The 15,554-nt window shown below is 39.0% G+C and overlaps 1 protein-coding gene across 1 annotated transcript; it reads right to left on the bottom strand.

Annotated features, from left to right (window-relative positions):
• Positions 1–831: 831 nt before the first annotated feature.
• Positions 832–14,993, bottom strand: LOC133536425 (annexin A1-like). Its single transcript, XM_061876928.1, has 12 exons — positions 14,923–14,993; positions 14,769–14,861; positions 14,447–14,552; positions 10,842–10,936; positions 5,908–6,021; positions 5,608–5,698; positions 4,796–4,932; positions 4,458–4,551; positions 4,047–4,142; positions 1,429–1,487; positions 1,220–1,342; positions 832–1,149 (listed from the first exon to the last, which is right to left on the bottom strand). Exons 2-12 carry the CDS (start codon positions 14,835–14,837, stop codon positions 1,093–1,095), a joined length of 1,041 nt encoding a protein of 346 aa, XP_061732912.1. The 5' UTR covers positions 14,838–14,861; positions 14,923–14,993; the 3' UTR covers positions 832–1,092.
• Positions 14,994–15,554: the final 561 nt, after the last annotated feature.

Genomic DNA, 15,554 nt, shown 5'->3' with positions numbered 1-15,554 from the left:
TAAGGTCTACAGTCAATGCAGCAGTCTACCAGGAAGTTTTAGAACACTTTATGCTGCCTGCCGCAGACCAATTTTATGGAGGTGAAGATTTCATTTTCCAACATGACTTGGGACCTGCACACAGTGCCAAATCTACCAGTACCTGGTTTAAGGACCATGGTATCCCTGTTCTTGATTGGCCTGCAAACTCACCTGACCTTAACCCCATAGAAACCCTATGGGGTATTGTGAAGCGGAAGATGCGAGATGCCAGACCCAACAATGCTGAAGAGCTGAAGGCCATTATTAGAGCAACCTGGGCTCTCATAACACCTGAGGAGTGCAACAGACTGGTGGACTCCATACCACGCCGTATTGCTGCAGCAATTCAGGCAAAAGGAGCTGCAACTAAGTATTGATTGCCGTACATGCTGAAACTTTCCATGTTCATACTTTTCAGTTGGCCTACATTTCTAAAAAATATTTTTAGGTACTAGTCGTAACTAATGTTCTAATTTTCTAAGATACTGAATTTGGGATTTTCAGTAATTGTCAGTACTAATCATCAAAATTTAAAGAAATAAACATTTCAAATATATCACTATGTGTGTAATGAATTGATATAATATGTAAGTTTCATGTTCTGAATATAATTACTGAAATAAATCAACTTTTTCATGATATTCTAATAATATGAACAGCACCTGTAGTCCTGCTCCATACTGTATTGAGAAACATGTAAATGACTGTACTGTTCAGTGCCACAAAACAATGACAACAGACAAAATTAAAATTAGCATGATCTAAAATTATTGTTTTTCAGAATTATAGTTGGAAGAAGGAATGAAGTCATTGACATAAAAGTTTTTATTCAGGTGACAATTTTTTGTCGATAGTATATGGACTGATGCATCATACTGTATACAAATGTTTATACATATGATTACTTCGAAAAAGCTATCATGTTCATTCTGTATCTGTTTGGTCTTGTGTTAAATGTGAACATTGTGTTGAAGTTATGCAGCCTCTAATATTGTTTCTGTATATGAATAACAATTGCTGAATTCCATGATGTCATTTAACGACACGGCACCCGCTCTTGTTTGATGTTCCTCAGTGAGGTCCACACAGTCCAAGCAGGATGTTCTCAAAATGATTTTTGGTGTCTTTCTGCAAAACAAACAAGTGTTTACACGCCTGCTACAAATACTGTAGTATGATTTAATTATTGAAATGTTACCAGTATGTCCTCCTGCAGTGTTCTGTCGTACATGGCTCTGTACTCTTCTAAGATCTTCTTCAAGTCGATTTCAGAGCGGCTCACCAGCACCCTGATCAGCGTATCTTCACACGTGCCATGACGCTGATAGAACACAATGTTCATTATTCATCATTCATAATCATAGAACCACACGCCACTAATGTTTATATGAGTTCTACAGAATGTACCTCCATAGCCCGATGAAGCTTCTCAGCGAAGAATGCAGGTGTGCTCCATGCACATTTTACTTGATGGAGAAGAAACACAACATATTGTAGTTTTTACATCATAAAATCACAAATATATCTTGTTTTCCGCACATCCCATGTGACCTATATCCATCTAAAACCGCTGCTTAATAGACAGGGCCAATCCAAATCAGTATCCGGATCAGGAATATGTGTAAATGGTAAATAAAAACAGAATACAATGATTTGCAAATCCTTTTCAACCTATATTCAATTGAATAGACTGCAAAGACAAGATATTTAACGTTCGAACTGGAAAATGTTTTTGTTTTTTTTGCAGATATTAGCTCATTTGGAATTTAATGCCTGCAGCATGTTTCAAAAAAGCTGGCACAAGTGGCAAAAAAGACTGAGAAAGTTGAGGAGTGCTTATCAGACACTTATTTGGAACATTCCACAGGGTGAACTGGCTAATTGGGAACAGGCGGGTGCCATGATTGGGTATAAAAGCAGCTTCCTTTAAATGCTCAGTCATTCCCAAACAAGGACGGGGTGAGTGAACCACTTTGTGAGGAAATGCATGAGCAAATTGTCCAACAGTTTAAGAACAACATTTCTCAATGAAAAATTGCAAGGAATTTAGGGATTTCACCATCTACGGTTTGTAATATCATCAAAAGGTTCAGAGAATCTGGAGAAAGGCTGAAAACCAACATTTAATGCCCGTGACCTTGAATCCCTCAGGAGGTACTGCATCAAAAACCGACATCAGTGTATAAAGGATATCACCACATGGGCTCAGGAACACTTCAGAAAACCACTGTCAATAGCTACAGTTTGTTGTTACATCTGTAAGTGCAAGTTAAAACTGTACTATGCAAAGAGAAAGCCATTTATCAACAACACCCAGAAACGCTGCCAGCTTCGCAGCTTTGCATCAGTCCATCTAAGATGGACTGATGCAAAGTGGAAAAGTGTTGTGTGGTCTGACGAGTACACATATCAAATTGTTTTTGAAAACTGTGGAAGTCGTGTCCTCCGGAACAAAGAGGAAAATAACCATCTGGATTGTTATAGGTGCAAAGTTGAAAAGCCAGCATTTGTGATGGTATGGGGGTGTATTAGTGCCCAAGGCATGGGTAACTTACACACCTGTGAAGGCACCATAAATGCTGAAAAGTACATACAGGTTTTGGAGCAACATGTTGCCATCCAAGCAACGTTATCATTGACACCCCTGCTTATTTCAGCAAGACAATGCCAAGCCATGTGTTACAACAGCGTGGCTTCACAGTAAAAGAGTGTGGGTACTAGACTGGCCTGGTGTGTAATCCAGACCTGCCTTCCATTGAAAATGTGTTGCGCGTTATGAAGCGTAAAATACAAAAATGGAGACCCTGGACTGTTGAACAACTTAAGCTGTACATCAAGCAAGAATTGGAAAGAATTCCACCTGAAAAGTTTCAAAAATTGGTCTCCTCAGTTCTCAAATGTTTAATGAGTGTTGTTAAAAGGAAAGGCCATGTAACACAGTGGTAAAATTGCCCCTGTGCCAACTTTTTTGCAATGTGTTGGTGCCATTAAATTCTAAGTTAATGATTATTTGCAAAAAAAACGTTTCTCAATTTAAACATTAAATATATTGTCTTTGCAGTCTATGCAATTGAATATAAATTGAATAGGATTTGCAAATCATTGTCGTCAGTTTTTTTTTTACGAATCACACAACGTGCCAACTTCACTGGTTTTGGGTTTGGTAGTCCGATTCCAACCTGCAGATGTCTCTGATACCATGCACCATGCCTGTGTTTTAATGTTTGCTGAAATGATTTCAAGATTCCAAGGGTGCTTCTATGCTCAGGTGGCTGGCTGCAAACTTTGGAATGGATTCCAAGAACAATATCGTGTCCAAATCAAGACGCAGAAAAATAAGACACGCCTCAGTTCAGTAAATCCATTCCACAGTTTACAGCCAGCGAGCAGGCGAACAAATTTATGAGAAGGGTTGCAGCTAACCAGCTTTTCATCAACAAATGTTTGCCATATGGAAATACTAAACTTAAGTCACTAAATTATTGTTTAATCAGGACACACCTGTCCCTGATTGATTGATTGATTGATTGATTGATTGATACTTTTATTAGTAGATTGCACAGTTCAGTACATATTCCTTACAATTGACCACTAAATGGTAACACCCGAATAAGTTTTTCAACTTGTTTAAGTCGGGGTCCACGTTAATCAATTCATGGTAGTTAATTCATGGTTGCCAATCAGGTTCCTTCTTATACCCTTTCATTTGAACAGGGCTGTATCCTCATTGTGTGCAAGTTTTTAATTTGTACTTAATATATTACGTTTTTACTTTGCACGTGGCCTGCTTTCTCTGCGTCTTGGGGTCACTTGTCAAAAAATGTCAGTTTAAAAATGAGGCTAATCTTGTCATTAAGTGATCTATTTTTTTTGTTTATGTCTGTTCTGTGTTTGTTTCCACTCATGGCTTTAAAGAAAATGTGCGTTAACTCGTTAGTATATGTGTAACTTTGGCAGCCCTGTTTTCAACTGTTGTTTTTTCTCCAAATTCAGCTTGAAAAAAAAAAAGGTGTGTTGATGCTCACCAATATCAATGAGGCAATCTTCAATGTCTCCTCTCAGCTCGACGTTCAGGGCTTTAGGTAACGTCATGTCACTGACACACGCGTACCTTTGGAACGCTAAATAAGCAACACGCAGGAAATAAATCAATCAATTAATGTTTACTTAAATGGCCCTAAATCACGAGTGTCTCAAAGGGCTGCACAAGCCACAACAACGACATCCTCGGCTCAGATCCCACATTAGGGCAAAGAAAAACTCACAACCCTATGGGATGACAATGAGAAACCTTGGAGGGACACTGCACATTATTATTGTATTATGCGTCAGTTCCATTGCATGTTCCACCTGTTCCTCAAGATGGGTGTGGTTTTACCTGCCTAGACCGCTGAGTCAAACAACAAGAGACAGACTGTTTTCAGTGACTCACGTACTTTTAGAGAGTTGTGGTCCGCTGCGTGTGGTCAGAATGTCGATGAAAGCAGAGACATTGACTCCTTTTGTGTTCTCACCAGCTTCAAAAAGACTCTGCAGATGCACAACATAAAAGTCATAATTGTGTGAATGCTTCAAAGCGTTCACAAATATGGTTTTAGACACCAAAATTCATCTATTTATTATTCAACATTTTCTTCTCCTGATTTTGGCACGCTCTACCGTCCACGTTTTTCATCTGATTTCTGTCAGTTTGAATAGTATTGAGCACCTTTGGAATTTTCTTCAAATAAGAGTGAATATTCAGAGAAGATATATTTCATTTTACACAAATTACCTCTGCATCCTCGTGGGCTTTATCCATGTCCACTTTTGTGTTTTCATCTTTGTTTGCTCTCAACATGGCCAGAAGAGCTGTGGTAAAATCACCTTTGGTTTCGTCCTTGATAACGTCCTCCAGGTCTTTATTATAGTCTGAGAGAAAATATCATAGTGAGAAGTCAAATCATGATTGCAGTCTTTGAGATACAACTCTCCACACACCGAAGAAAATGTCACATAGTAAACTTTCATTTCGATGTCCCGCCCTTTACCGTTTGACCAATAAGAAAGTCTGTGAGTGTGTCACATCCAGGTTGCCAGTTACACACCACCTTCTTTGTCTGGCTACTGCCACTGGTAAAGTTACTAAACATGTAAGATACAACTCTCTACACACCATAGAAAATGTCCCATAGAGAGTAGTAAACTTTCATTTCGATGTCCTGCCCTTTGCCGTTTGACCAATAAGAAAGTCTGTGAGTGTTTCACATCCACGTTGCCAGTTACGCACCACCTTCTTTGTCTGGCTACTGCCACTGGTAAAGTTACTCAATATGTAAGACTTTAGTAAACCTAAAAGGCATTGTTACGATACTCAACTTATTCATGACAAAACCAGGAACAAAACAAGGATTTATATCGGGGATGCCTTTGAAAGCTGGAGATGATTGAAGGCGGAGTAGATTTTTTCATCTGACGCCAAACTTGCTCATTTCCTCTTTGATAGTAGGGCTGGGCGATATGGCCTTTTTTAACATCTTGATATTTTTAGACCATGTCATAATACACGATATATATCTCGATATTTGGTTGGTTAAAATGTCTAACCTGCTTTAAAGGCCTTCTTAAGATCCCGAATCTGTTCATTTGACCTCGTTGCCAGAACTTCCACCAGGACATCTTCATCCGTGCCTAGTCCCTGTTGCAATAAAGTGAAATATGATTTATCTGTATTTGAAGGTATACATATATTATGCATATGATGCTCTTGTTTACCAAAAAAATAAATATAATTTTTGGCGCATTTTGAAAGTACATAAATATAAGGGTCTTTTTGCTGGACACAAAAGGAAAAAGAGGCTGATAAAATTACTAATAAAAGGAGGCTGGTACAACACTGCTAAATACCTTTGTTGCACTTCTGAGCAAAAATGCATCAAAGTGTGCTGGAGTCATCAACAAGGCCAAAGAGATGTCCTCCAAATCTGACCTGAGAGCAGACTTCAGAGCCCGACTCAGTGACTGCAACACATCAACACGACTTTAGAGTCAATCAAGACCACACAATCAAGGCACACAGAAGCAGCATGGTTTTTGATTGATTGATCGATTGATTGATTGAAATTTGTATTAGTAAAAATGCACAGTACAGTACATATTCTGTACAATTGACCACTAAATGGTAACACCCGAATAAGTCGGGGTCCACGTAAATCAATTCATGGTACGGTATGGGTAGACAGTTTGATCCAAATATTAATAGTATTGATAACAAGGGAATAAGGTTTTCCCGATACCAATAATTGGGTACCGGGACCAAAATGGATATCGAAAAAAAGCCAACTACAAAAAATTTCAATATTGGCTTTATTTGAACAGAAACTCCTACAATACAAAGAAATATATGTTTCCTTTTGCACTAAACAATTTTAGAAGGTTCAAATATAAGTTAAAGGGCATTAAACAGATTGGACTTTTCTTGTTGCACTCAAAAAACAATTTACAATCTTCCATATTACATATAGTCTGCCATAATTAAAGATTAGGTTAGAACAGGGGTCTCAAATTCAATTTACCAGGGGTCACTGTATGCAAAAACTGGGTAAGGCAGGGCCGCAAGAAAATATTTCTTTAAAAAAATCTAACATGTACTTTTTAATGAATTCATCTTCTTTGAATGGCTATCCCGCCCTAGCAAAATACTTGCCAACCCTTCCGATTTTTGGGGGAGACTCCCGAATTTCAGTGCCCGTCCAACAGTCTCCCGGGGCAACCATTCTCCCAAACTTTGTCCCGATTTTCACCCGGACGACAATACCAAGGGTGTGCCGTGGTAGCACTGTCTTTAACGTCCTCTACAACCTGACGTCGCGTGCGCTTTTTCACCTTATAAATAGCGTGCCAGCCTAACCACATATTGTATCAGGCTTCGGCAGATTCACGTAAGTGACTGCAAGACATACTGGATCAACAGCCATACAGGTCACACTGAGGGTGGCCGTATAAACAACTTTAAAACTGTTACAAATATGCCTGCTCTATACTGTACTGAGAAACATGTAAATGACTATACTGTTCAGTGCCACAAAACAATGACAACAGACAAAAAGGAAATTAGCATGATCTAAAATTCTTGTTTTTCAGAATTATAGTTGGAAGAAGGAATGAAGTCATCGACATAAATGTTTTTATTCAGGAGACAATTTTTTGTCAATAGTATATGGACTGATGCATCATACTGTATACAAACGTTTGTACATATGATTACACACTGTGAACCCACACCAAACAAGAATGACAAACACATTTCGGGAGAAAATCCGCATCGTAACATCAACATAACACAACAGGACAAATACCCAGAACACCTAGCAGCCCTCACTATTCCGGGCTACATTTTACACCCCCGCTACCACCAAACCCAAACCCCGCCCACCTCAACCGATGCACAGTTGTGTGGCGCATATTTGTAACAATGTTAAACATGTTTATACGGCCACCCTCAGTGTGACCTGTATGGCTGTTGATCAAGTATGTCTTGCAGTCACTTACGCGTGTACAGACATCAACTATAACATGCGACTGGATTGGCACGCTGTATATACAGGTTGTAGAGGGCGATAAAGACAGTGCCAGGGTGAAAATCTGCAAACGTTCGAGAGAATGAATGCCCTGTAATTTGAGACTCTCCCGCATAAATCAGGAGGGTTGGCAAGTATGACGCTGTCAAGCGCCATTAATATAAAGCTCGCGGGCCGCACTAACATTACATTTTTATATTAAGGTGCAGGCTGCTGAATAACCTCTCGCGGGTCACGGGTCCGAGACCCCTGGGTTAGAATATAAAAGAAAGCTTTATTAACATTATATTAAATGCTTCATGATTTATGGTTGCCTCTCCTGGTATGTGCTTTAAGAAAAATATTCGTAAGTACTAAAAACAAAAACTATGGATTAATGTACATAGACAAGCCATGTAGCAGGTAAAACACACATCTGTTAAAGATAAAACACAAATTGTAGCAATTTGTTATGAAATTCAGTCCTTTCACTTGCATTAGCTGACTGCTAATTGAGCGGTTTTAACTCTGCTAATATTAGCCATCAATCCAAGCTGCTGTGTGCGCGTCTACGTACAGCAGGGGCGCTCACACTTTTTCTGCAGGCGAGCTACTTTTCAATTGACCAAGTCGAGGAGATCTGCCTCATTCCTATTTATGATTTATATTTATTTATTTATGAGAGAGACATTTTTGTTAACAAGTTAATGGTGTTTAATGATAATACAAGCGTGTTTAACACACATAGATTCCTTTCTTTCATGAAGACAAGAATATAAGTTGGTGTATTTGATTCTGATGACTTGCATTGATTGGAATTAGACAGTGGTGCTGATACCGTCCGCATTTTCAAATGGAGGGAAAAAAAAAAAGTCCTCCTTTCTGTCCAATACCACATGAAAGTGGTTGGATTTGGCATCTCATTTGTCCAACTTGCATACTCGTTTTTAAACACTTTGTTATGAGAGTAGCATATGTGTGTGGCCCTTTAATGTCTGGCAGCAGGTGAGTGACGTCAGTGACTGTGCGGGTGGGCAAGCAAGTGAGAAAGCGGTCGCTGAGGGCGGGGGAGAAATACATTGGCATCAAACTCTGTAGCTTGCTAGCTTGTGCACGCTAGCTTTCTGAGACTCTTATTTTGTTAGTACAGGCAGGATGAAACAGGTCTTTTATGGTGAAGACAGGAACTGTGCTGTCGGTCTTTAGAGTTTTGACAGTAGGTACGGAGTCTCTAGAAATAAAATGTGTTTCTCTGCGTCCGCCCTGTTAGTGATTTTTTTCTTGAATATGAGCTCGCAGCAGCCAGCGTCATCTCACAAGAGCCTCGGGTGCCGAGAATGTCAAACAACTGACGAAAGTGAAGTCTTGGTATGATTGATGATTGCTCATTTTTATGTCTATTTTTTAATGCCTGGCTTGAGATCGACTGACACACCCTCCGAGATCGACCAGTCGATCGCGATCGACGTAATGGGCACCCCTGACGTACAGTATCTACACTCATAATTCGATTAAGATGAAAAGTTAGCAGCAAAATTCTTCAATAATCTTTAATTTTTTTCACGGAAAAAGCACATGTATTGGTGTGACACTGGTCCGGGGTTTACTTGCCACAGATTGGTACCAACTTCTGTAGCATAATCCCACCCCTATGTTAGACCGCTTTGTCTTTTTACATCACATCAATCCTTCATTATCCATGATTGAGCTCATCGTTTCTGGTTAATTCATGCTTTTTGAGAAATATTTAACTGTGTGATGTCCTAAAGGCTGAGTAACAATATGTTTGTCATTCAAACTTTCCAATCAAATACTGACTGACAGGACAAGTCAGTGCATTAAGTTAAGTTAAAGTTAAAGTACGACTGACAGTCACACACACACATGAGGTGTGGTGAAATTACCCTATGCATTTGACCCAGCCCCTTGTTTCACCCTCTGGGAGCTGAGGGGAGCAGGGAGCAGCAGCGGTGGCAACGCTCAGGACTCATTTTGGTGATTTAACCCCAAATTCTAAGCCTTGATGCTGAGTGCCAAACAGGGAGGTAATTGGTCCCATTTTTATAATCTTTGGTATGACTCGACCTACCGATCTCAGGGCGGACAACTAACACGGACGCGCGCAATTTTCCAGGACTTATGCAGATCCCAAATACAGATCAGCAGGTAACAGAAGGTAAGAAAAGTTGCTTTTGCATACCATAATAATAAAGTTGAAGTACATGAAGCGGTGCGGCTTCGTAGCTTACCAAAGTCGTACTAAAACATTTTGACAGATTTTTGAGCGCCTTGTATAATGTTCTATATTTTCAATGCGACATATAAAATGTTGGTGTTGTTTATTTGAGCCATATTAAATGATAAATGATAAATGGGTTGTATTTGTATAGCGCTTTTCTACCTTCAAGGTACTCAAAGCGCTTTCACACTACTTTCACATTTACCCATTCACACACTGACGGAGGGAACTGCCATGCAATGCGCTAACCAGCACCCATCAGGAGCAAGGGTGAAGCGTCTTGCTCAGGACACAACAGACGTGACGAGGTTGGTACTAGGTGGGGATTGAACCAGGGACCCTCGGATTGCTCACGGCCACTATTCCACTACGCCAAAACCGTCCCTATATTGCCATCATATGGCAGTCTACATAGAGCTTTTATGTTTGACTGCCATCTACTGGTCACACTTATCATTACACCAAGTTCCCAATAAAATTGCTTCGAGGTCAGTAAGCAAAATCAGAATTATTTTGTACATTAGGCGCATTATCGAGTTTTGAGGGGAAAAAAATATTTTAAGTGCGCCTTATAGTCCGGAAAATGGGGTAAATACTTTTTTGTGCAAAGTAACAATTTTATGTCAATGAAAAACATACATTTGAAAACTTTTCTGACTGCCTTACAATAAAAACATACATTTGAAAACTTTTCTGAATACCTCATAAGACCAACACTAACACTGTGTTACAAGAGTTTTAGTAATTGTCATTATATTATCAGTAATGGAGCAGAAAAGGGCTTGGAATATATCTGTGGTTAAATTCCATATGAAACGCCATGTCATTCTTTAATCGACAGTTACCATGCACTCTTTCATGCACAGTGTATGATCTGCATATAGAAAGGGCGACCCTGCTCGTGCTGTGGTCCACAAAGTTGACTCTTACGCGGCTAAATATCCTGATCAGTGCTTGTGATGGACAGCTAATCAGAAACTTGAACAGTCTTAAGAAAAGGAATGTTGAAACAGTCAACAGGTGTACTGTAGATAAAGACTCACCTCTCCAGTGGTGGCCTCATAGACAGCTTTTATCTTCTGTCTCTGCTCATTGTTTCTTTTGACCAGGACTGAAATGATCACATCCTCGTCTACCCCTAAAGTGTCAGAAAATTAAAATCTTTGAAGAAAACAACTTTTCTAGCCATTCAAACTTTATTAATGACAACTCAACAAAAACAACAATGAGCTCAAAGGCATCATGCAAAAATGAATCCCTGTATCAGTGATTCCAAACGACCATGCCGCGGCACCAACATTTCCATTTAATCATTTAATTTCTTATTATATATATTACATCTATTTTTAAAGGAATATTTTCTACCTTAACCGAATGAAACACATTGGGAGTCCTTTCTTTGGACTTTGTTCTGCTTGAGGAACCAAACAAAATGCATCCACCCTCTGGTTACATCTTTGCAAATACACGTGCATAGAATAAGCTTTAGTTTCGATGGCGAGAGGAGGTGCCAGGTACGAGTGTATGTGCGTCAAAAACACACACACCTAGATTTATTTTACATTACTCTGCATGGGAAGGGTGGGAGAATGGAAAAAAGCACTAAAGAGTGGATCCATCGAGTGCAAACTCACCGGACTTTGTAGAGCTTGGTCTTCTCTCCAGTGCTGATATCGCTAATGTTTATACTTGATAAGTTGTTCAACTTAAATTCTAGTCTCCTCGCTTTATTCAGACAGTGAAATCAAATAGTGTTATAATATGTTTTTTAGTACAATAAAGGTTGTGAAACACATCTAAGTTATGGTATAGTAAAAGTTGACTGGGGAACACTGGACTCATTTTGGGCCTTTCATCTAAAATGCGTCTTCACTTCTAAATTTGAGGTGTGGCGTCTGCCTGTCAGGAACACAAAGGCCAAATAGGGACTCTTCAAACCTGAAACTTAGAGGTAAAGAAACCTTTTGTTGAAACATCAACAAACAAGACGAGTCCACTTGCCCCCATTTATCCTCAGCTGATTAAAATGATCCACACAGATGGCTGACATGCTGAAAATATAGAATTTATTTTTGCTTTGAAAGTCCCTTGCAAGTGAAAATTATGGTATGTGTTAATTGCGATCAATCGCAGCAAATTTTAAACGAGACCCCAATATTTTCACACAAATACAATTTTACTTTACAGGAACATTTTTTTAAATGTTTTACTTGATTGCATGCATTTATTTAACCAATTAGCCAATGAACAGACCTGGCAGAATGCATTGACCTGATCAATGACCAAATAACAAGAACACCGTTCAGGTAACCGCGGTTAAGGTAAAGGAGCATGTGAGCTTGTGAGATTATCTGCCTTTTTTACACAATTAACGTACTAATTAATTACCCAAAAATGATGAACAGTTAAGTGTAACGATTAGGGCTGTTGAGGTAATTCATGATTAATCAAAAAAATATTGCATTAATCTTGTATATGCGCAGAAATTACGCAATTTATTTTGCCTGTACATGCTCCTTTACCTCAGCTACCGATGGTTCTATTTTGGCTGTCCGGGTTGCTATATATATATATATATATATATATATATATATATATATATATATATATATACACTGTATATATTTATACACACACTATATACATATACATATACATATATATATATATATATATATATATATATATATATATATATATATATATATATATATATATATATATATATATCTCCACCCATTTTCTACCGCTTATTTCCTTCGGGTCGCGGGGGGTGCCTGAGCCTATCTCAGCTACAATCGGGCGGAAGGCGGTTTACACCCTGCTGGACAAGTCACCACCTCATCACAGGGCCAACACAGATAGACAGACAACATTCACGCTCACATTCACACACTAGGGCCAATTTAGTGTTGCCAATCAACCTATCCCCAAGTGCATGTCTTTGGAAGTGGGAGGAAGCCGGATATACAGTATATATGTATATATAGTACAGGCCAAAGGTTTGAACACAACTTTTCTTTATTTTAATGACTATTCACATTGTAGATTGTCAATGAAGGCATGAAAACTATTGACACCTGTGAAGTGAAAACCCTTTCAGGTGACGACCTCTTTAAGCTCATCGAGAGAATGCCAAGAGTGTGTAAAACAGTAACCAGAGCAAAGGGTGGCTATTTTAAAGAAACTAGAATATAAAACATGTTTTCAGTTCTTTCACCTTTTTTTGTCAAGTAAATAACTCCACATGTGTTCATTCATAGTTTTGATGCCTTCAGTGACAATCTACAATGTAAATAGTCATGGAAATAAAGAAAGCACATTGAATGAGAAGGTGTGTCCAAACTTTTGGCCTTTACTGTGTATTTATATATGTGTGTCTCAATACTTGCCAACCTTGAGACCTCCGATTTTGGGAAGTGGGGGTAGCGGGGCGTGGTCGGGGGTGGGGTAGAGGCGTGGTTGGGGGCGTGGTTAAGAGGGGAGGAGTATAGAACAGGATGTTGCTTCCAGCTATCAGCATAGCCATCTTTGTCTCAGCATAAGATACACCATCGGGTCTTCATTTCGCCAGGTGGCCCGTAATACTGGGTTGTGAACGATGCTGCGCTGCGGACGCTTTGTGCTTCGCTGACCGTTCATGACTGAGTTTATCCGCTCGGCCACCGTGTTCAATGGAGAAGTCTGTTCTACAAAATTTACAGGCAACTTCCCCTTCGAACTCTCCTGGATAAACTGAAATTCTTGTTTCCATTCGTTTTTGAACTTGCAAGCGTATTTCCTCATTTTGCTCGTCGATATTGGGTTGGAGTCAATAACCAGGCGACGTGATGAAGTTACGTCTCTTTACTGTGGGCTTCAGAACAGACTCCCTAATGCATGTTCCTTGACTGCACTTAAATATTGAATATATGTCGAATATATTTATATTATTCATATATTATATATATAATATATTTTATACATTATATTATTTATTATTATTGTTTATTCTGAGCGAACTGTGGTGCTGAATTTCCCCCAGCGATCAATAAAGTACATTCTATTCTATTCTATGTACAGTAGATGGCAGTATTGTCCTGTTTAAGAGGGTCACAACATTGCTGAGTCAGGTCCACATGGAGCTGGAGGGGGCGTGGCCTCCAGCTCCGCCTGAATTTCGGGTTTTCGGGAGAGGCTCTGAATTTCGGGAGTCTCCCGGAAAATCCGGGAGGGTTGGCAAGTATGGTCAGTACAAAGATGAGTAAAGCGACTCCGACTGGTGTGCTCACTGCCAAATGTCACTTAAAAAAAACACCCTGACTGTACTTAATAATATTAAACTGTTAAAAGGTTTCAAGCAAATAATTGACATGCGTTCAAGCAGAACATTTTAAAAAGTGTTCCTGGATGACATTCTGACAATGAAATTGCTCTGTGTCTGGGTCTTTTTTAAATAAAATTAAATCATATATGCGACTACTTTCCTGTGATAATCATAATTAATCTGAGTTCAGAAAATATTATCATTTGACAGCACTAATAATATATATATTTTTAAATGCTGATCTTTGTAACATACAGTAAGTAAACTGAATTGCAACACTGAGTAAAAAGGGTATACATGTTCCAAGCAGAAATTGAGCGATTTAGATTGACCATACTGTACCTTTACTATTTATGGCGCTCTGGAGAACCGCAGCATCTTTGCTGGCATTGAAGTTCGGATAAGGTGCAACTGTGCCATGAAACACAGGCGTCATCTTCCCTCCCACCTAAAACACAGACACCTTTGTTTTCCCAAATGCAAATCATCATGCACATTAATCCTGTTGAACCACAGGACAGACAAGAAAATGGGAGGTGGTAGAAAGCAGGAGCAGTTTTCCGCTCATTTACATAAATACCAGTCAAAACTAGAAAAGCAACTAAATTGTGTGAAAAACGTGTCTCTCATTCCATGCGTTATCCAAGAAGACGACAGTACGTACTTTAATGGAGTCCTTGTCGGGGTCTCTGTCATGGATTATATTTTGGTAGAATTTCTTGAAGAAAGACATATTTTCTGGGCAAGTTGGTCAAATCTGGAAGAAAAAAAAGTCTCAATGAATCTAAATAATTCTGTTTAAGATCCACCAGTCTCACCTGAGCTGCTGATGACAATCTTCAAACTGCTGCATAGGTGAGTATTTGCAGTATTTAAGGACTTTTTACAGTCTCCACCCACCAGAACAAACCATGCAGGTTTTCCTGTCGACTGCAGGAGTTCAACCTTTGTAAAGGACACACCCAACGATCAAGTCACAAGCACCTCTGACTGGTCCGGTGACTTCTGTTTAGGCTTGTACTGTAAATAAAAGCTTCACCCTTTTATCAAACAATTATTGACACAAACCTGGAGTGAAGAGGAACATCTCAAATCCACTTTTATAACTTACTGGCAATAGAAGCATAATTTAAACGGCGTTCTTAGACGTAAACAAAAAAAAAAATGTGCTGTTGTTTTATGTGGCTCAACCGGACTGTCCACATTTTTCCCCATTGTGTTGTCCAGAGTCAATACAGCTAAAGTGGGAAACAAATTTAAATTAACTACAGTTGTGGTCAAAAGTTTACATACACTTGTAAAGAACATAATGTTTTGGCTGTCTTGAGTTTCCAATAATTTATACATCTCTTATTTTTTTGTGATAGAGTGATTGGAGCACAAATTTGTTGGTCACAAAAAACATTCATGAAGTTTGGTTCTTTTATGAATTTATTATGGTTCGACTGAA

Source organism: Nerophis ophidion, linkage group LG17, assembly GCF_033978795.1.
Source record: "Nerophis ophidion isolate RoL-2023_Sa linkage group LG17, RoL_Noph_v1.0, whole genome shotgun sequence".
Classification (NCBI taxonomy): domain Eukaryota; kingdom Metazoa; phylum Chordata; class Actinopteri; order Syngnathiformes; family Syngnathidae; genus Nerophis; species Nerophis ophidion.
This window is presented reverse-complemented; position numbering and strand designations above follow the sequence as displayed.